At 53.8% G+C, this 21061-nt stretch overlaps 8 protein-coding genes across 8 annotated transcripts; 4 read left to right on the top strand and 4 right to left on the bottom strand.

Moving 5' to 3' along the window:
* Positions 1-1486: 1486 nt before the first annotated feature.
* CC84DRAFT_1182535 (MFS general substrate transporter) lies at positions 1487-3406 on the top strand (the record flags this gene model as incomplete). The annotated part of the gene is made up of 6 exons (XM_018180639.1): positions 1487-1669; positions 1896-2017; positions 2119-2327; positions 2374-2509; positions 2560-2820; positions 2878-3406. 6 exons carry the CDS (start codon positions 1487-1489, stop codon positions 3404-3406), a joined length of 1440 nt encoding a protein of 479 aa, XP_018041987.1.
* Positions 3407-3823: 417 nt separating this feature from the next.
* Positions 3824-4766, top strand: CC84DRAFT_1211275 (uncharacterized protein; the record flags this gene model as incomplete). The annotated part of the gene is made up of 2 exons (XM_018182364.1): positions 3824-4333; positions 4386-4766. 2 exons carry the CDS (start codon positions 3824-3826, stop codon positions 4764-4766), a joined length of 891 nt encoding a protein of 296 aa, XP_018041986.1.
* Positions 4767-4991: 225 nt separating this feature from the next.
* Positions 4992-6850, bottom strand: CC84DRAFT_1254054 (tripeptidyl peptidase-like protein; the record flags this gene model as incomplete). Its single annotated transcript, XM_018184433.1, has 2 exons — positions 4992-6595; positions 6643-6850. 2 exons carry the CDS (start codon positions 6848-6850, stop codon positions 4992-4994), a joined length of 1812 nt encoding a protein of 603 aa, XP_018041985.1.
* A 1233-nt stretch (positions 6851-8083) lies between these two features.
* CC84DRAFT_1170496 (uncharacterized protein) lies at positions 8084-9259 on the top strand (the record flags this gene model as incomplete). Its single annotated transcript, XM_018179859.1, has 1 exon — positions 8084-9259. The coding sequence occupies one exon, from the start codon at positions 8084-8086 to the stop codon at positions 9257-9259; it is 1176 nt and encodes a 391-aa protein (XP_018041984.1).
* Positions 9260-10453: 1194 nt separating this feature from the next.
* Positions 10454-10855, top strand: CC84DRAFT_1211272 (uncharacterized protein; the record flags this gene model as incomplete). The annotated part of the gene is made up of 1 exon (XM_018182363.1): positions 10454-10855. One exon carries the CDS (start codon positions 10454-10456, stop codon positions 10853-10855), a length of 402 nt encoding a protein of 133 aa, XP_018041983.1.
* A 743-nt stretch (positions 10856-11598) lies between these two features.
* CC84DRAFT_1107272 (acyl-CoA N-acyltransferase) lies at positions 11599-12944 on the bottom strand. Its single transcript, XM_018175169.1, has 4 exons — positions 12772-12944; positions 12493-12650; positions 12300-12330; positions 11599-12244 (listed from the first exon to the last, which is right to left on the bottom strand). The coding sequence occupies exons 1-4, from the start codon at positions 12812-12814 to the stop codon at positions 11787-11789; spliced, it is 690 nt and encodes a 229-aa protein (XP_018041982.1). The 5' UTR covers positions 12815-12944; the 3' UTR covers positions 11599-11786.
* Positions 12945-13172: 228 nt separating this feature from the next.
* CC84DRAFT_41006 (putative hydrolase) lies at positions 13173-16121 on the bottom strand. The gene is made up of 9 exons (XM_018186094.1): positions 15501-16121; positions 15155-15368; positions 14916-15100; positions 14477-14786; positions 14328-14427; positions 14032-14268; positions 13818-13979; positions 13632-13771; positions 13173-13574 (listed from the first exon to the last, which is right to left on the bottom strand). Exons 1-9 carry the CDS (start codon positions 15913-15915, stop codon positions 13247-13249), a joined length of 2091 nt encoding a protein of 696 aa, XP_018041981.1. The 5' UTR covers positions 15916-16121; the 3' UTR covers positions 13173-13246.
* Positions 16122-17153: 1032 nt separating this feature from the next.
* On the bottom strand, positions 17154-20169 carry CC84DRAFT_1159103 (uncharacterized protein). Its single transcript, XM_018177140.1, has one exon. The coding sequence runs from the start codon at positions 19782-19784 to the stop codon at positions 17637-17639; it is 2148 nt and encodes a 715-aa protein (XP_018041980.1). The 5' UTR covers positions 19785-20169; the 3' UTR covers positions 17154-17636.
* Positions 20170-21061: the final 892 nt, after the last annotated feature.

Genomic DNA, 21061 nt, shown 5'->3' with positions numbered 1-21061 from the left:
TTCTTACGCCAACTGGAGGTTTTCAACTTGACATTGGTGGCGACCACCCTGGTGAAGAAGCGCTCGTTCTCCAGTATGCCCTCCAGCATGCACTCCAGGATACAGCTCTACAAAAAGCACATATTCCAGTATCTTCCGCGGGGTTATCGCACAGACCTCCCCGTCCTGGTGAAGGCATGCCCGCTGCTATCATTTCGATGTGTCTCCAAGGCTCTATGGCATCCTTGAGGGCGATTTCGATTGTGGAATTTGGCTGCAAAGTTGAGAAGATTTTGGATGTCAAAAATGTTATTCAGGCTCGGGTAGGATGGTTGCTAGATCAACGGAACGACATGAGGGCCCGGGAGCCTCCAACAGAGTTGACGTACCCGTTAGCACTGCATCCATGGAACAATGTTGTACAAGAGTAAAAATTAAATACAGCAAGCCTTGCGTACGCTTGCGGTGCTCGCTGGCTCAAAATTATTAAACACCCCGGGTTGTAGTACAGACCATCTTTCGAAGTGGATCAGACTCAATTTGGAGGAAGACATTGGCAATCTGTTGTAGTTCGAGTTATGATATAATAGAAAACCCAGAAGTTCGATGCTGTCAAATATCACTATGCGTGTACCTGTTGGATCTCCAATCTGGCGCCCGAGACTGCGCACGAGAGGCAGTAGAGATTCTCAACAACACTCTGTACATCATCCTACTGCTGGTTGCCAGGAACGGAAGGGGCCGTGGCGCGCGAGCGGTGCGCACTAGCCTTCTCTAGGCAGCTCCGCTCTCCTATACCATTCAATTTTATCACTCTGACATCTCACTTCGTAACTGAAAAGCCCCTAACCTCCGCCGACAACGTAAGTTGGCATGGTTTACGCATGCAATCGACTGCCCGCAGACCAGAGTCACAACGCTACACGCAAGACTGGGCATACACAAGCCCCGTCATGTTCGCACGATGCGGTGTTGATGCACCGAAGAGGCGGTCGTGTGTTGCCCAGACATGTATGCACTATTCCGCCGAGACATTCGACCTGGTGCCTACGTTCCCATTCGTCGCAAAGAACAAGCTGCAAGCGTTCCGCCCTGGCACAACTTGGCACGGATGCAGAATTGTGACCGACCGTGTGATTGTCGTCGTCCCCGGATCTTCAATTGTGGACGTTCTGGGGATGCGACCGGGGCGAGTTCTCGGCGCGCTGAATATCACTTTGTGCAGGGGTCTTTCACCGTTGTATGGTGCGGGGTAAGACTCGGTATACCTGGAGTAGGATTGCTGCCAAGGGAGGGTGGAACTGTTGCCAAGGCGATGCTGCGTACGGTGTGGTTGCACCACATACATAATGTACTTGAAGGTTGCATTGCCAGCAGCCTCTCAGCTCATGCCAGACCTGGTAGGATCACCCCACTCCTCCCAGCATCGCGGAGCTGAACTTCTTCGAGCTCGCCTGCCCACTTGTAGACCCAGTTCCCCAGATCGTTCCTTTGAGAGAAAGGCATCATGGCGGCTAAGAATGCAGAAGCGATCATCGAGGGCGAGAAGAACACAAGGCAATACGAGGAGAAAGCGGACCTCGAGAGCGTCAAGCCAGTCGCAGGCGATAATGCCGACTACACAGGCAGCGTAGCGAAAACGGATCCAAAAGAGATTGCGCTTGTGAGGAAGATTGACTGGAGACTCATGGTATGACCCGGCGCTCTCTCGATCGGAGCCCATGCTCTTTGGCGCATGAGGCTAACAAAAACAGCCTACGCTGTGCACCATGTACTTCCTTGTGAGTCAAATCTCGATGTTTGCTGAGGTAGAAACGTGAGCTTCGCCAGTGAAGCCCACCAAGCCTCGCCAAGAAAGCTTCCTAAAGAACCGAGCAGGAATATCTTATAGCCATATGTGCTAACGCCATGAATAGAACTACGTAGATCGCAATGCCATCGCACAAGCCCGCCTCAACAACCTCGAGGACGACCTGGGCATGTCGGGCGTTCAGTTCAACACTACAGTCTCGATCTTGTTCGTCGGTTACGTCCTGATGTACGATACACCCCGGTACACAGTTGCTATGTCTTTGACCTAGACAAGTTGTACTTACACCCACATTTGTGACTCAACTGACTTTGTACCCGCGAGTATAGGCAGGTGCCAAGCAATATGTTGATAACACGGATCAAGCCAGGCATCTACATGAGCGCGTGGATGCTCGTGTGGGCCGTTGTATCTGGATGTACGGCGCTGGTGCAGAATTTTGGCGGGCTGGTGGCGTGTAGATTCTTCCTGGGGATTACGGAGGCGCCGTTCTATCCAGGTGCAACGTACATGCTAAGTATCTTCTATACACGGAAAGGTATATCGATAAATTCTGAAGTTGAGTTGAGCTGACGAGTGGACAGAGGTTGCCACCAGAATTGCACTGCTGTACTGTGCCCAGATTCTGGCGACTGGCTTCTCGGGGCTGATTGCGGCCGGTGTGTTTGCTGGTATGGATGGTCTGAGAGGAATTGCCGGCTGGCGATGGCTTTTCATTGTGTAAGTCTTATCTCCCTATGTATTTTAGATGATGTATTGACTTTCGCCAGGGAGGGTGCAGTAACAGCTTTCGTGGCAATCTTCGGCTTCTTCTTGCTCCCCAACACTCCTCTGACGACCTCCTGGCTTACTCTCGAAGAGCGGCAGATGGCCCACGACCGCATGGAGCGCGACCGTGTCGGCGACTCGGGAGAAAAAGTCAGCATGATGGAAGGCCTCAAGCAGGCGTGCAAGGACAAGCGAACTTGGCTCTTCTGCTTGATGCAAAACTTCCACTTGAGCGCTTGTTCGTTCAACTCATTCTTTCCCACGTAAGTGTCCATAGTCGCAGATGTAGCAATGAGAAGTGGGAGGCTGACAACAAACAGCGTCGTTAAAACCCTTGGCTTCAACAGGACCGTCACACTCGTTCTCACATGCCCACCGTTCCTCTTCGCTGGTGCTGCGGGCATTTGGACTGGATGGAGCTCCGGACGCCTGCACGAGCGCACCTGGCACATCACAGCCGGTCTCTTCGTTGCCATTGTAGGATTTGTAATCGCAGCCAGCACTATGAACACGGCTGGTCGCTATATCGCGTGCTTCATCTTCCCTGTGGGCGCCTACTCAGTCAATTCGGTCATCATCGGCTGGGCATCGTCCACACTGAGCCAGACGAAAGAAAAGAAGGCTGTTGTCCTGGCTATGACCAATGTGGGAGGCCAGATTGGATACATCTACGGCGCGTACCTGTGGCCGGATTCTGATTCGCCCCGGTACGGTATTGGGTTTGGTGCGAGTGCTGGGTTCGCGCTGCTGAGCATCGCGTGTGCATGGGCGATTCGGGCGATGCTAATCAAGGAGAACAAGAAGTTGAAAGAGTCGACGGATGAGCACATCAATCTATACGGGTACTAGGGTGACCTTGGAAGACCCCTACGCCAGTTGCTCCAGTGGCGAAGTGAAAGCAGAGAGCGACGAGACTACGACAATGGCCGCTGATATAAGAGAGTTGAGCTGACTCGAAAATAAATCTCTAACTGGACTGTGATGCTAGAGACTTGCTTGCAGTTGGGGAACGGTACCTATCGCACCTCCCCAAGGTTACCAGTCCAGCGAACTTGCAACCGTTGCCAAGCAACCAAGGAAAGCACAGCCTCGTTTAATCCTACTGTCACTGCCTGCCAGTACTCCGCTCCGACCTTTGCCTGTCACGATGCCTGGTTTCTCACTCACCATGCGCATGCACAGCGCGCCCACCATCCTCCCTTGACACGCACCGCTGCGCACACTACGATCGCCGCCACATCTCGACCACCGTGCAGTGACCTCAAGATGCCGTCTTACACCCTCCGCATTTTTCTCTACCTCGCGCCCTCCCTCCTCGTGCTATCGTTCTCCGCCTTGTTAGTCATCCTCGAGCGCGTCACCCAGTCCCTCTTCCGCTCGCATACGTCACGCGACTTCCGCTCCGGCTCCGTGGGCCTCTTCCTCGGCACCGACCTCATTATCGATGAAGACTACTCGCCGACATGGGCGATGCTGGGCGTGAGCGCGCTCGGCATACTGCTCTCGTGTTTCAGTGCAGCGGGCATGTGGGAGCTGCGTCGAGTGGATGGGACGCGGGGTGCGGGCCAGCGTGTGTGGTGCTGGGGCGTCATCGCGATGAACGCCATCATACTGGGCGTGAGCGTGGGCGTGCTGGCCTGGACGAGCAGTCTGCAGGCGGCGCAGAGCGGAGTGAACTTGAAGGGCGGCAAAGAGTATACGCGGGAGACGTGGGTGTGTCGAATCGATGCGCTGTACACAGACGAGGAGTGGGCGGGGAGCGCATGTGGGACTGCGGTAAGCCTTTGTACCCCAACTTGAGATTGTTTCGGTCTGATTTAGTTTACAGAAAGCGATGCGCTTCATGCTCATCCCGATCGCTATTGCCTCTCTCCTAGCCATTGTCGCAGTATGGTTCGCGGCAAAACCTCGAGGCGGTACCGGCTGGTTGCTCAGCGGAAAGGGCCGCTACGCAGGCTTCCAGAGCGTGTATGAGATGGGACCTCCAGGACCTCCGCCGCAGTACCAGCATGCCCCCCCTCAGTTCTATCCCATGCCTCAGGCCTACCCGCAGCAAGGATATCCACAACAGGGATATGCACAGCCTGGGTATGCGCTGCCACCGCAAGGCTTCCAACCGGGACAGTATCAACCTCATCCGGGCCCATATGCGCCTGCGCCGCCGATACAGAAGAGTGCGGCAGCAAGTGATCAGCCTGTATTCCGATGAATGAAGTAATGTCTCGGCATGGCGATGGGATGTGCGATTCCAAGATACCCTAGCTTTCGCTCTAATAGACCAATCTGCGCGCTCACCCATGACATGCTATCATAAAGTCACGATCGTACGTCCAAGTAACGCTCTCATGAGATTTTAGATACTCCGAAACATCATGTTGCGTTTTATTGGTTTTATATTTCCATTTAACATCTACTAATCAAAACCACTCTGCATTTATAGCCCGACAGCCTTCAACAACTTGTCGAATCGCGGTGTCCCGAACCCAGTCACAGGATCCCAACCTATGGTAGCAGGGAATCCCGTTGTGTTGCATCCAGGTGCACTGCCGCTCGTGACATCCACAAACGCCGCCTTGCCCTTCTTGTACAACCATGGGTTCAGGAAGCCCAAGGTAGGCTTCCCGTGCGCAATCAGCGCATCGTTTAACAACGCGAAGATACCCGCCGCCGTTGGCGTCGCCGCGCTCGTCCCGTCCACGCGCCTCAACGTCCCGTTCCAGATGATGGTGTAGTTGACGCCGTAGACTGAAAGATCAGGGTACGCGCGACCGCTCGTGTTGTACAGGCCTTCGAATTCGTCACCGAGGGTGTGCAGGTAAGACTTCACCGCCTTAGCCTGCCACGCGGGCTGGGGGAAGTAGTTTGAGAAGCCGCCGCCGGTGGAGAACTTGTTGCGCGGATCATACGCCGCGACTTCGGGGTTGAAGCCGACGGTTGCGCCGATCGAAGTCACATACGGGCAGCTGGACGGAAACAGCGGGATGAAGCGCGTGCTGCCGTCGACGTTGGATTTGCAGGAGCCCCCGGGCTGGACGCCGCCCACGCCGCCGTCGCCGCTGCCGAAGAGGACGGACACGCCGCGCGCGCTGAGCTGTGCGAACTGCGAGCAGACGACCCTGGCGTACGAGAGGGGCACGGTCTGCTCGTTGTCTTCATAAGAGTTTGAGATTACTTGGGGCACGAAGGGCTGGCGGAGGACGTAGTTCACCCAGGTGAGATAGGGCTCGTTGTCTACGGTGGGGTCGTCTGCGTCGGGGGTGAAGGGGGGCGGGTCGCCGCCGGTGGACCAGGCGAGGAGGGGAGTTGGCCAGGAGACGCCTAGGATGGTTTGCACGTCGAGGGCTCCTTCGACGCCGGTGCCGGCTTTGAGCTGCGCGGGCGTCTCGGGTGTCTGCTGCAGAGAGCCGTTGGCGACGGAGATTTGCTTGAAGGTCTGGGCGCCGGAGATGGCTTCTGGGCGGTAGTTCTTCAGGTAGATGGCTGCGTCGGAGCGGTTGTTGAGCTCGCCGAGGTAGTTGGTCAGACCGATCTGGTTGCGGCCGGCTGCTTTGGGCTTGTAGTCGACGGTGCCGTACAGTGTCCTTAGGCAAAGCGGTGTCACGCCGGCGGTATCGCACACCTTCTCGACTGTGGGCTTGCCGCCGTAAGTCTGGACAGTAGGAACCTCTGCTGCTCCAGGAACGGAAACATATGTCTTGGCCTGCGGAACGGTGCGGATGAAAGCTGTAGTCGGCTGCACAGCCGAGACATGCTCGTGTAAATGCAGCGGTAGACTCCATTCGTGGGTTCGCACAAGCTTTGAGCCATCCTCATGCTGATAGATGGAGTAGTTGGTCTGCAGCATCTGCTCAATCTTGGCGATCGGCAGGGTGAATGACAAAAAGTCGCCAGCTGGACTGGCCTCGATGTGTTCTGGCGATACATGTTCATGCAACCATTCGCGGACCATGTCAGTAGATTCATCCGTTGGCTTAACCAGATCGTTGACTTCGGCGAGACTCAGGTGTTTCCCGTAGCGAGCATGGTCCGGATCAGAGACTGGTCATATTAGTTTTGTATCATGTGTGGTCAAGTTTTAGACTTACTCTCCCACAGATGCTTCTCCAATACTTCGAATTGGCCCTGCTTCACGGCGATCTGCAGACGCATCAAATGATGACCTGGTGCCTCTCCCACGCGGGAAAACTCCGTCGGGACAGGATGGCTCTCCTTGACCACATATCGGCGGTTAAGCGTCGGCTTCGCATACGACAAGCCCAGCAGAACAGCTGAGACAATGATCGAGCCTCGCATCCTGAATTGTGTGCCTCGCCTCTGAAAGCTAGCAGACGAGTGAAGTGGATTGTCGAACGCACAAAGAAGACAAGACGCGAACCAACGAAGCAAAGCAACACCAAGCACTTGGGATACCAAAGCTTATATGCTGCAAGCAATTACAAGTGGGGATGTTATTGATCGCTATGGTGCACGTACCTGGTCAATGGTTGACCTAGGCTTTGTTAGGAAGCTGTTTCAATCTATCGCCCTGGCGCTAGGCTCGGAAAGTTAGGTGCGCAACGTCGAACGGGTGGCATTCCTGGATGGAGAAGTCATGCTGCGAGCTGTGAATTTCGCATCCGATTCAGGCCGCCATGGCGTCAGAAAGGCTCGCGAGTTGGGTGTGTTGGCCAAATGATGGTAGATGATGCTGTTGCAGTGATACCCTCACCTACGATGGTGGCGATCTTGTACCAGCCAAAAGTGAAGGACGAAACTGGAATGATAGAGTCCAAACAGCACAACATCGACTAGATATGCTTCATCGCGCGTTATGCATTAGGGTAGAGCCCGCCTAGCTCTTCACAACTCCTCATGGCGAATGGGCCATACGCATCTAAATTCCCAATATCTTGCTAGTAGAGTGATTTCGGTATGCTCGAGTATTGAGGGCACTAAGAATGAATTTGTTGAGGTAATTCTTGGTATAGATTCATTATCGTTGTTCGAGATATGCTCAATTGGCATTACGATACTGGAGTTAGTGACTTCAAATGTGACAGGATCTAGGTTTGACACTATCTAAAACCAAAAGTCGAACTTGTAACCCACACACCTATCGAATTTTCGGACTGCACGGGAGACCCTCGTAAGACAAGCGATGCACGTGATGCAGACATTCACTGCAAAGAGCTTCTCTCAGTGGCGTGGCAGAACATGCGGCGTTCTGCCCAAAATATTACTTTCTGGGAAACCTTTGGCCGTAGCTCCATATGCTGCACCATTCGCGTATCACATTGGCGCACCGAGCCGGATTTATAGGTCACTGCTAGTTGTCTCGCAAACGCGTTCAAATGCGCTAAACCCTTCTCAAGGCTAGCGCTCCTGCCTCAACCTCTTCAGCGACGCCTTGCCCGTGCCGACTATTGACCTTCCGCTCTCCGGGACTATATATTCAGGCGCTGCTTACGAGTGGCTCTGTAGTCGCTCAATCTCCCACAGCCTAATACTGTCGCGAGGTCGCCTTCGGCCACAGGAATTCAGCACACCATGCCGCGCCGCAAAACACCCGATCCAAATCTCAACCATGACTCCAGTGTTGCAGATTTGCTGAGCAAGAGCCTGGCAGCTATGCGCCTGGCGGAAGACAAGGCAAGGGAAGTCCAATGGCGAGTTATGCTAGAAGACCGGAGGAAGAAGCAAGCTGAGCTTGCGATGCAAAAAGAAGCTGCGACCAAGCGACAAACACACGCAGAGGAAATGGAGAAGCGGGGAAATGTGTACCACGACCAGAAGCAGTTGGCTCTGAAGACTTTGGGTCCGTTCATGGCGTTGCCTGCAGAGGTCCGGAACAACGTCTATCTATTCTGCCAGGAGCCTAAGCCACTGGCATTGAAGCCTCGAACCAGCGACTCAAGCTACAATAAGATTGGCAAATACTTCGCTCTGACGCAAGTCAACAGGCAGATCAGAGCTGAGTTCATGCACATGCACCGAGAACATATAGATCGAGCCACGATGGATCCCTGGGATGTCGTCCACTTCGTCAATACCTTCTTTCCTTCTGAAGAGATGGGCGACGAGCGACCGAACGCTGCCATCAACGTTCACATCGCCATCAATCTTGATCCTATCATGGGCTCTGTGTACGATCATACTCAGATCCCCACACTCGACCTCAAACCACTCCTGGAGCTGACCACAAACGAGCCGGGATTCCGCTTTTCCTTCGTTTATCTGCGAGTACCTAAACGAAAAAATAGGGACATCTCCATCGGCAGCGACGACGGATCTCATCGCAAACACGTTGTGAAGGAGCAGTTGCGGAGACTTTTCGATGCATCTCGGGAGCAAGGTCCATCATCTGCGTGGGCTTTCTTTCTGGCACATTTCCGTCAGTGCGAGCTGAATCACACAGCAGATGGAACATCGTCCCTGGAATTTGTGGCGGATAAGCAGATCACTATGTCGAACGTCGCATTATGGTTGGATGCTTGGGGCTTCAAGTGGGATTCAGCTTCGTTGAGTCCTCTCAAGGCGATGAAGACGCTTTGGGAAAGGGTCGGGATAAGGGTCACAATTAGATTTGCGACAGACCGGAGAGACCAAGAGCCCACTAAGCTACGGGCTACAGAACCAGTCCCTTTTATCCAATGGGATGCAGTCCTCCACGACCTTTATTATCGGCCTCGAAAACGTGTGCATGCTTCGGCGGATAGTAGCTAATGCAGAACGACCAGGCTCTCCACGTGTCTACATGAGTTATCCAGAGCATGTCCAACGTCTCATCGATAGGATCCTCCTCAAGCTCATCACTCAAAACCGAACTCCAATCGCAATACGTCACGAAACTATCCCACATGCGGTCGCTGTCCTGCGTCAGATTATCAATCCGCCAATTCTACGAGTGCTTTCTGTCATCTCAACCATGTGGGATGGAGCTGATCCGGTGATAACCAGACACAACGGTCCACGCATGGTTCTCCAAAAGTATGCATCGAACCGCTTGTGGGACCTGCAATACATCAGTCTCTGCGAAGCTACGTACACACGACACACTGTCCAGTAACCCGGGATTGCAAAGAGCACTTTCGACTTGTCACCATTCTGAAAGGGCAATGTAATCAGTGTTGGAAGTTTGTGTGGGTATGTTTGGTGGGACCGCTTGATGGTAGTAGCATTCTGATCTTGAAAATGGGTACCAAAGTATGAAACGGGAAACGTTAAAATTGATCGAGTGATGGCGTCAGCAACAATGAAAAAGATTATGTTATTAACAATAGCAACTGGCTGAGACATAACCAGTGAGTGGTTTGTTCTAGATTTGACGATCGCGTGTATGACGAGCGTATAGTGACAAACAATGTTAAAAGTGCTGCTCAAACGTACGTCAAATTTCCCTGTGACGCCTCTATAGAGCTCCAAAGTCATACGCATAGCCATCAGCTACACGTGATAAGGCCGTTCACTGCCAAGAGGTCAGACGATTCACGTAGAAGCAAGCTGAGCCGGAGCAACATAAAGAGGCATGTCCCATAACTATCTTTCACAACAGGATCCTCGTACGTGAGAACAATCCTCGTACTTAGGCTAATAACCATTCGCTTGAAGAAAAGCATAAAGATGCCAGGTGTTAAACGAAACGCAGACATGGATGGAATGAAAGAACTCCAAGCTGAATGCCGCGACCAGAAGCAGCTGTCTGTGAAGACTGTTGGTCCCTTCTTATCGTTTCGCGCAGAGATCCGCAACCGCATCTACTCATTTTGCAAGGAATCTAAACCAAGGGCATTTGCACCTCGGATCAAGATGCACAAAAGGCCGATCGGCGACTACTTTTCTTTAACGCAGGTCAGCAGACAAATCCGAGCGGAGTATAGACCTCTGTATAGAGCGTAAGCTTGGATACATCAGGCCACAATGACCTCCGGGGATATCGGTCGGTTCTTCGACACGTGGTTTCCTGTAGAAGGGTCGAGCGATTTGACTGAAGATATGAGCGAAGACATCAGCGAACATCTGAGCGATGATACAAGCGAGGATATGAATGAGAATATGAACGGGAACGGGAGTGATGTGGTGCACAAGAGCTCCAGTGGCAAGCTTGACATCAAAATCAACCTTGAACACTTCGTGGACCGTGCGGCCTACAAGTGGTACAATACACAAGCGACTCCCTATGAAGTGGACATCAAACAGCTCCTGGAATTGGTCATACACGAACCGGATTTTCGTTTCTGCTTCTACTCTAACAGAACACCCCCCGAGGGAATCCGCAGTAGCGTCTCCCTATTGCGTGCGGCGTGTGGGGTGTTGGTGTGACGATTGCTGACCGATGGGACAACTGGAAGCACTCCTGAAAATATCACAAGAGCTTGGTCCAGTGTCTGATTGGGCTCTCTTTTTAGCATCCGTCTGCCGGTGCGAGTTGACTCGGACTGGAACTCGCAAGCTAGGGTTAAACTTTTTCATGAACGAAGATTTCCCTATTTCTGATGTCTCGCTACGGTGGGACTCAAGGGGGTTCGACTGGAACACGGCGTCACTAGACCCAGTTGGCTCAATCGAACTTATCTGGATACCGCGTCAGAAATGGACTGGGAGAAAGGGGGTCAATGGGAGGGCGGACGGGAGGGCGTCGAGATCACAGGTGGATATGCGAGAGACAAGGGACCTGATCGGCCTTGATCATCAGTATTGGACACTCCTTACAAATGGTTTGGTTGGGCAAAGAGATAGAAAATCTGGGGTTTCGACGTCTCCGGGCCCAGCCAAGCCAAATCCTAACAAAGAAAAACAGACTGTAATCACAAAGATCCAAAACATGTATACCAGGCGTTCAATTGTTCTGAGTTTTGCGCCTCCCTTTCGTCTTGGCGGGACATCGTCACCGACACTAAGGGTTCGAACTCCTCTAGGAGCTGACTCCCTAGGCTACCAAGCCCAAAAAGGTCATATCATGGCGGGAAATGTGTTGACACAGAATCACTTCCGTCTACTATCTTTAACGGAATTGACTATAGTTTGTGTCCAACTTGACTACTTGATTCACTCTCTCAGATCATGATATAGTATTTAGACTTGGCTGTTCTTCCAATCATGCCCGACATGACCTAAAAATGATCAGGATCACATTGCCAGCGTAGGCACTAGGCACTTGCCTCTCACGGACTTTGGGCTGGTTGATGAGCACTAAAGTATGAGGCACGAACGAGCTGGCCAACACCGCAGCACAGCCCCAGGCTCAACTAGTCTATACAACCACCTCCTTCTCCTCCCCCTTCTTCTTCTTCTCTTCTTCCACCAACGCCCTCCACTCCCCCTCCACCATCCCAAACTCCACACCATCCCACCATCTCCCCTCATGCCACAAGCTCTCGCGCTCTCTCCCCTCCTCTACGAACCCCAGCCGCTGATACAACCTGCACGCCCCCTCGTTCCACTCAAACGCCCGGATGCGCACCTTGTGCAGGCCAGCCCGGTGGAAGGCGTAGTCCAGCACCCATCGGATGGCTTCGCTGCCGTAGCCGCGGCCTTGGTACGCGGGCAGGATGTCGATCCCGATTTCGGTGTTGCGGTGGTGTCGCATGCGCGGGGAGAGATTGCTGAGGTGGATCTGGCCAATGGGGGTGCCGGCGCGGGGGTTGGGGTTAGAATTAGCTGTGGTGGTGGTGGTTTCAGGTGTGGAGGAAGATCCTGGGGGTGGGGGTGCTGTGGTGTTGTTGAGAGGGTGTTGTTGGAAGTTGTGTTACGAGGTGGCACTTACGCGCAGGGAGGTCTTCGGGGAGGCATATTATCTGTTCGGGGATTAGTCTCGAAATGAAGCTCCGGGGTAAGCGTTGCAGGGAGAAGAACTCCATTCACCAACGCCCACACGCACAATGAGAGGAGCTCAGGTGCCTTGGACATCACATGATATGTGTCTGCAAGACAATCAACGAAGAAATATATCAACGTACAGCAGAAAGCAAATTGTCGTCCATGCTCTTCCGGAACCTTTCCGCATCGCTAGGCCCTGGGAGATGGTTGTTCCCGGCATTGCTGTTCATGTACCCGATCGGGTCGTCGTTGATCGCCGCGAAGACAGCGTCGTCTTCTGCGCCGCGGACGGCGCGGTCTACTCGGAAATTAGCACTGCTTGCCAGTTTTAAGCCCTTCATATGTCGATATAGGGTTGTTGTTTTGCAACTAGCTCATCGCATATAAGAGGGTGTGGACCAGATACAAAAGGTACGTACAGATGAGCCTCGCGCTTCGAAAAGGATCTTTTTGAGGAGCCATCGTGGTCGCAAACTATCAATTCAACAATCCGGCTGAACTTTTGCTTTCCAAGGTCAGGAATACGGCGGTATCTATACTTCTACGATAGCTGCCCACAATGTCTGGAATAATGTACCTTCCTTTGTAGACTTGGCGGTGTTTTCGGTCTGCGAAGGGCGTAGCGAATAAGGGCGGTGTGGGGTGCTCCTAAAGCAGCCTAGGGCGAAGAGCGAATCCATGACCTAGCCAGTCGCAGTTGGGTACATACGAAGTACTGGATCAAATTTGAGTCGTGCGAGAAGATGCAAGTGTATTACCACAAGTTTATTAATGTAACAGCACGTTAGTGCGATGATTGGATTGCTGTGTCCAGTGTACCTAGCCAGGTATACTGGGGATAGATCGCCGTCCGACTTCCCCCATTATCAACCACAACGACCACGCCTCAAGCATCTACCCTCCTCCAACGCCCCTCCCTTCCACCCCCATCGTCCCATTCGTCTGAGCCCTCTTCGCGGCCGCATTATACAGCCCCTGTATATCCTTCCTCCACATCTCCTTATCCATGCGATTCACCCTCCGATCATACGTCAACATCCCGTTGACCTCACCCTCCACATCCGTCGTTTGCGTCCAGACCGCGCCCGAGCACGCGTACTCCTGGATCTGGAACTCGAGCTCTTTGAGAACCATATGTGCGCGTAAGTTCCAGAGCTCGGGCGTGGCGTCGAGCTCGTAGGTATTGTTGACGGCGTTGATGGACGCGGCGACTTTCCAGGCGCTGCGGCAGGATGTTAGGGGGGATGTGAGGTAGAGGAGGGGTTTGAGGGCAACGCACTGCTCTTCAGAAATGTTTTGACCGATGCCGCCGAATTCGCCCTGTATGGCGATGCGGTGGTCGGTCTCGGGGTTGTACGGTGTGGAAGGGGTCGAGTACCAGGGTGTTCCGCATTGCGGGGACGAGTAGTGGTGGTTGTCCTGCTCCGTTTAACAAAGATCTTTGCGCTCGAAACAAGGTACTTACATGGAAATCACCGACACCGTGGTCATGCCAACCAGTTACACTATCAATGAGGCGTGTGGGATCGATTTTCCGAACATAGTCAGTGAGTATGCCGTCGATACTGGTGTTGCGGACGCCATCGTTCCCTTCCCAAGGCTGGCCCCAGCCTTCGTTGTAGATAACCTTCATATCCTTAGTACGATGCAAGTCACTTCGCTTGGTGATGTTGACTCACCCACGTAACGATACTCGGATAGCTCTTCAACTGGTTCACCATCACCGCTAGCTGCCGGTCGAACTCCTTCTGCACTGTATCTGGATCCAGAGACGGCGAGAGCGACACTGCAGGACACTGCTTCGCCGTCTCATCGTTGATGAATACACTAGATGTAGATAGGGCGGGCATGTCTTGGATGAGCATCAAACCGAGTTGGTCCGCTGCCTGGTAGAAGAGCGCGGGCTCAACCTTGATCTGCGTGAGGGTTTAGGATATGCTTTTGGAGAAGAGATGGGCTAGCAGGAGAGACTTGCATGCTTGCGCAACATGTTGTAGCCGACTTCCTTCAGAGCTTTCAGGTCGTAGACCATGGCTTCAAGACTTGGTGGCGAATGCAAGCCGTCCGGCCAGTAACTTAATGGAGATGTTAGCCAATGTACTGGGCGGGGAAGCTCCGTCTTACCCTTGGTCAAGAGTTCCAAACATAAAAACGAATTCGCCGTTCAGGAGCGGCCTTTGGACCCCATTGATCACGCCTTTCGATATCGTTCGGAAACCGGTGTAACTCTGCACGGTATCGCTGCCCAATGTGACAGTGATATTGTACAGCGTAGGACTGTCCGGGGACCAGAGCTGCGGAGAGTCCACGACGAAAGAGTGGGCCTTATTGACGGGGACTTTGGTCTTGAATTTGACGAGTTCCGTGTTGGGTTCGTACAAAGTGAAATCAGCGGTCGCAGTTACATTGGAGGTGGTATGGACCGTTATGTCGACTGGTACAGGTTAGTAAAATCATTTTATGATCATAATCAAAGTGTCAAACCGAAAGTCTGAGCATTTTTCGCACCGAGGTATACAATCGGTTGTTCCCAGAATTTTGATATGAAAATGTATATTTGTACCTTTGCCATCTGCGCCAGCATTGATATCGAGTCTCTCAATGCTCTCCACCGGCGTTGATTCCAACCATACAGTCTGCCAAATACCACTACACGGCGTATAAAAGATATGTTCAGGGATCAACTTCTGCTTGCCAATCGGAACGTTGTACGGCCACATATTCGTCGGATCAAATACAAACACCACACTAACATTGTGTTAGGAAAAACAGAAGAGGTAGAGACGGGTAGGAAAAACTCACAGCTCGTTGGTCCCATTCTTGTTCAGCTGGTCCGTGATATCGATGTTAAAAGCCCAGTATCCACCCGTATGGTTCGCAACCTGCTTCCCGTTGACGAAGACTGTGGCCTGGTAGTCAACAGCAGCGAAGTTGAGCAGCACCCTCTCCGTCCAGGAATCCAGCACGTCGAAAGTCGTCCGGTACCAGCTATGGATCGTATAATTGCCCATCACACCTAAATGCATTAGCCACCCCGAATCCAATATCACACGAGGTACAGGAAAAGGTAGGAGTCCTTAGCCATGCCCCTCCACTAGGTCCTTCCAACTTTGCCAGAGCGGAGTGTGCTTGGGAAATGTTAACCTACCAGACAACGCCGACTCCAAGCAAAACGGCACCAATACCGAAGTCCCCAAGTCTTGCCCGAACGGCGGACTCTCCACCTCACTTTCGCCCCCACTCGCATTTCGATACTGCCACACGCCGTTCAAATTCTTCCATTCGCTCCTCGCCATCTGAGGACGCGGATACTCCGGCCACGGGTTCGTTCCCACTTTATCCGTCCACGGCGTATCCAGCGGTCCCTGCTTGAGCACATACTCGCTCGTTCCATTTGCCTTCGGCGTAGAGTACCCCTGTCCGAGGACCGCAGACACCAGCAGCGTCACGGCTCCTAGTGAGGGAAACATCTTGGGGAGGTTCAGGGGTAGGAGGTATGCACCTGTTGCCTCGAAGAGGTCTGTGATTTGGGCGAGAGAGGGAGAGGGGATGAGGGGGGCCATGGGTAGGGCTTATATGGATACTGGGGAGAGACGCTAGGAGGGCCGCGGTGGGTGGAGGATGGGAAGGGCGTTTGACAGGGGCAGCTGCAGGGGCGGCGCTGTGTATGCTGCACGTGCTTGGCTGGGACTAGTACATCTGCTGCATGCGTTTGTCGATCGTAGTCGTCGGCGGGTGGTCGAGTAGGATAATTTGATTGCACTTATTTGGGCCAGTACTCAGTTCGAGGGATAGGCTGGTGAAGTCGAATTTGTCATTGAAGTTTACCATAGGTACCCTTCAATAGTAATGCAACGCGAAGCAAAGCACGCAGTATCCGTGAACAAAGACGGTGATACAGTCCCAGCAGGAGGTCCCGGTCAAGCCTGGTAGCGCAGCAACGGCGTGGCTGCAGGTTGCTTCTAAAGCAACCAGCTAGGAGCCCGGGATTACCGAATACATGAAGGGTGGATCATTGCCGTAACGCGGGTGCATAGCGCCTTGGCGGAGGAAGCTTCTCCAGTTTTTGAGCCTTTCCCCGCACCTTTTATTGCGATGATGGATTTCCCGATTCGTGCTCCTGGTCTGATACTTGACGTCCGGCCCCTCAGCACTTGACAAGGTATGCTGTATAGGAGGCGGTGCGGTCATTGAAAGATGAATCGTCCCTGGACCCCACGACATCTATGTCGTGGCGCGTGTTCTTGTCTTAAGAAGTGATCGCCTTGGTACTGTCAAGCACAGCATACGTATGAGCAAACGGTACATGGGAGAGTTTGTCGTGTAGTCGTCACATTAGTGCTCACTTACGGCTACGGTCAGCGGCTCCGTCGTGTCGTGTCTCCCGCTGCTCAAGTCTCATTGAATGTACCACTGCGATGGTACGTTGTTTGCGCTGGCGAAGCTCGGCGCGCTATGAAAGATGCACCGCTCAACTGTGTAGAGTCACATAAGGAGCACTATCCTCTCTTTACTCTGTCATTCCTCTCTCTTGCACTTACCGTCTCCCTCCCCTCCACCTCCACAACCCACCATCCTCGATGGCACACTGCCTATCAGTGACGTATTCACTGCGGCATTATTTAAGATGCAGGAATTCGCGAAGGATATGACGCTGCTGTGGAAGCCGGGTCGTGCAGCTTGCGCAGCAGGCCACAATGCAGACCCCGCAGTAGGCTAGCACGCGCTGGGCTCGCTTACATCACGTGAGTTAGCTCTTCACCCCAGCACCTTCTACATCAGGAAAGAAGCTCAGGCCAGGCCGGGTAGATCAGAAGTTACATTAGATTATCGTACGTCATTCCATATTCCTCCAGCTAGAATCACAAATCATAAGTTGGTACTGCTGTAGTGCGCGCTTCGGGAGCGCGGTACAAACATGCGCGAACTTGTGCGCTGCATTGCAGAACGCTTCGAAACTTCTTCGCATAGTTGTCTCAGCCTGTGCGTATCCGTTGACCGCTTCCGCGGTGCCACGCGTTTGGACGCTGTAGACGTTGGACGGCATAACTCTGCGCTTTGAATGGAACCTTCCTCTTCCAGTTGCCCGTAGGTCTCGGGACAAACAGTGTCTGAGTCTCCGCGAGTGGTGCTGCGCTGTTTTCCGTTCAAGTCGGTGTTTAGCTCCCATGATGGGCCGCTCGTCGGAGCCAGATGACGGATGGCATGCCGCTTGGAGTATGACCCATTCATTCCGCCCACCAGGATTCGAAAGTAAGCTACCCCAAATACTGGCAGCACCACGTTACGCGAGTAGGTTACGGGGCTTGCGCCATCTACTTGGTTGCACAACTCCGCTCGACGGGCTTGGAGATCGGTCTGAGTCCGGTGTTATTGGTGTGATGAATGATCGCGGCGAGACCGGCGCAAGCGGCGAAAGAGGGGATAAAGGCGGTGAGGAAAAGCGAGGAGACAGAGGCGGCGACGTTTCGTATCCCGTTATCACAGGAGGCGGCACCGGCCTCTTTGAGGTCGTATTTGAAGACGAGGAAAAAGTTGACCACGTCTCGTCATCATCCGTCTCAGAGATTCCCGAAAGCGTTGACCGATCGGAGTAGGAATTGAGTATGGACGACATGCGCGATGAGGATGATGACTCTCGAATAGTATCCGCATCGGAGGATCTTGACGAGATGGACGAGCCCGAGATCGATGATGCACGATTCGAATTTGTCCATCCTCCATCTGAACCCGATCGCGCAGATGCTGCAGGGGCGATATCCTGTTTGTGCGATCCGCAGTGTATGTCGTCCATGGTAGTATATTCGAGAAGTATGTCGGTAAGTTGTGACCGGACTTCCCTCGCGCTTGGGCGCATGTGCGCATTTCTGCTCAGCATAGTCCGGACAAGAATCAGGATATGCGGTATCGCTACAAACTCCTCATGTTCAAATGCTGACGCCGAGTCTTCTAGGATCTTCATCCACGACTCGATCTTGTCCATGTTGGCATGGTACGAAGAGTCTGTCCGCGAGTTCTTTCCACCAGTCACGTTCACCTTCTCCTTCTGCTTGGTAGACCTGTGCTTGACAAAGTCATTCGGCTTTTTCTTGAGTAAGAAGGTCACCATCTCAACAAACACGCAACCGAGAGAGTACACGTCTGCTTGCTCAGTTTCGTGTACCCGAGACCTCTGCCGCTGTACTGGCTGCTTAGACATTCTTCTGAAGCCGAAATTGAATCCGGAGAACTCATTTTGGGTTGGAGACTTTGTCAACTTCTGGCGCGAACCGCTACTGGTCGATGAGCCCGAGGAGCTCTTGCTCGCGATCGAAGGTTTCCGCCGCGTACCAACGATGGGCGGAGGCGCAGGGGTATCGGGCTCGATCGATTCGTTTGCATTTTGGGTCTCTGCCGCCCCATATATGTACGCATCCATGGGATCTGGCTTCTTGTCCCTTGTGAACGTAGACAAGCTCGCAATATCGCTGAATGCTATATGGTTGTGCTCGTCTATGATGATGTTCGAGGGGCGGATAGCGGAATGGCAGTAGCCATTTCGGTGTAACGTCGCGACAGCATCTGTTAGACAGAGCATCCAGTTGAGGACCAGCTGTCGCCTCTCGGGTTTGGACAGTCTCTTATACTGTGGGGGTTCCCGGTGGTCGATGAAAGTTTTCAGCGTATGTTGGCCCACGAAATTGGTTAGAGTATAACCGAACCCTTTTGCGGTGTAGGATGCCCAAATCGGGGCAATGTGCTCGTGCTCGACCATCTGCGCGCTCTCGACGTCCATGATGTAGTCCTCTTCGAACGCAAAAGTAGACTCTGCATTGCCCAGTGCAAACTTCCTTCTGACTAATACTTCGTGGGGCTTTTTCGGCAAGTGCACCCGCGACCATGGTTGCAGGGCAACGGCGGGTGGCAGTCCCATGACGAATTCCAGTGGTATCTGCTCGTTCGAGGCATAATCAATATGCGACCCTGGGCCCAGCACTCGGAGCAAGAAGGAGAACTGCGTCTGATAAAAACGGACATTGGCCTGGTCGTCTCGCCTGTTGGCCAACGCGAGCTGCTCGATGTCATCCATGGACAGGGGCAGGTCGTCGTCATCCCAGCTCTTTTCGACGACAGCGAATATCCGATCCGCCTCGCCGATCTCGACTAATATCAGGAACAAGCGGCGCGCCTTCTCCAGGATCCATTCCAGGTAGGTGTCGTCGGTAAGATCCCCAAAGCCCACGGGTCTGCTCAGCCACTCGCGCTCCTTGGGCTGCAGCCGTGAATTCACATAGTCCTCGTTCACTTTCTCGTCAATGCGCTCCTCGGTCCACCATATCTGCTGCAGGGCATACTGCGGGGTAACGAGCGAATGGCCGCCGTAGCCGTAGATCAGAGCATTGAGTGCGACCGTCTGATCGTTGACGACATTGTTGAGGGTTCGCGCCGTCATGTCGTCAGGTGTGTATCGGGATGGGCGCGCTATCCGGGGTGGTGCGAGCTGGTGGTCCTCGGCGCTGGCGTGAAGTGGTGCTCATGTCGGGATGCCGGTGTGGAGAGGACGTTGGCGGGCGTGGGAGGGACAGCAGTAGTGTTAAGGTTAAGTTGCGGGTCAGCGCTGCTATGGCTTGGAGCCATACACGAACCCTGTGACACTTGCGGCCCCGAAGGCGTTCGTAGTGGCAAGCGGCATGGCATTGGAAGAGGGAATGCTCCGTCTTCGCGGTATCTTAGCGCCAAGTGGCCAATTAGCGTCTTGAGCGCTCCCGCTGGCTTCAGCCCAAGAACACATCGGAGCCGCTGCGCGCTCCTGTGTAAATGAGCCAGGGCTCTGAGCGTGCCCGGGGTGTTGTCGTCAGCCCACAACAGCGATAGAAAATGGGCCTGTCGACGCAATGCGGCAAGGCGTTCCCCGCCTCTCGGTGGCTGTCAGCAAGCGCACCGATGTCTGCCTGAAGCGTGGCGGCTAAAAGTGTGATATCAGAGCCGTTCGTCTCATGTGCATCCAGACTCGCACTGCGTCGCGTGATACAGCAGCACGCTTTGCGGGCATTTCCAGCGCGGCGCGGTACGGTGCGGTGCTCTGCTTGAGACTTCAGACTTGACGCAGCCGTCGCGGCACGCCAGCTCGCACCACCCGGAGGCGGCCGGAGGATTTGGGCTGAGGCTGCAGAGCAACGCAGCCTGCTCCTATCGCGCAATCCCGCATATTTTCCTCGTGGAGAGCACTGGACTGTGCGCGTCGTGCGTGAGTACGCTAGGGCCTGCACCGCGAATTGATAGGAGGTCCCGTACGCGGCGGCCTTTTTGCCGCGTCTTCGTACATGGCCTCAGCCCAGACCTGAGGCTACACCATTGCGAACCCAACATACGGCACAGTTAATTTCGCGGGCCTGTGTCTGTGTAGCCTGGCACCAAGCGCTGGCGTCTAGACATCTCCATCTGCCCATGGCTGCCCATGGCTGTCTGCCGGCGGCTGAGCTGGCCGCCGACGCACACGGCCGCGAGCTGCAGATGCTCGTTGTCGTCGCCGCATTGCTGTAGGCCGGCCATGGGTGCGTCCGCTGACGGCTGGGTATCAGTCGGCTGTGGGTGGCCTAGGACGAATGGAAACGTGGAGACCGCATGGCAGGCCGACTGTGGATCCATCTTGGGTGACACGCCCGGCCCGCGCCCAGCCCAACGCTCCTCGGCCCACTCTCGTTCGCTGTGCCCTCGCGACCTGCTGCC

This window comes from Paraphaeosphaeria sporulosa (genome assembly GCF_001642045.1).
Source record: "Paraphaeosphaeria sporulosa strain AP3s5-JAC2a unplaced genomic scaffold CC84scaffold_1, whole genome shotgun sequence".
In the NCBI taxonomy this organism is placed as follows: domain Eukaryota; kingdom Fungi; phylum Ascomycota; class Dothideomycetes; order Pleosporales; family Didymosphaeriaceae; genus Paraphaeosphaeria; species Paraphaeosphaeria sporulosa.
This window is presented reverse-complemented; position numbering and strand designations above follow the sequence as displayed.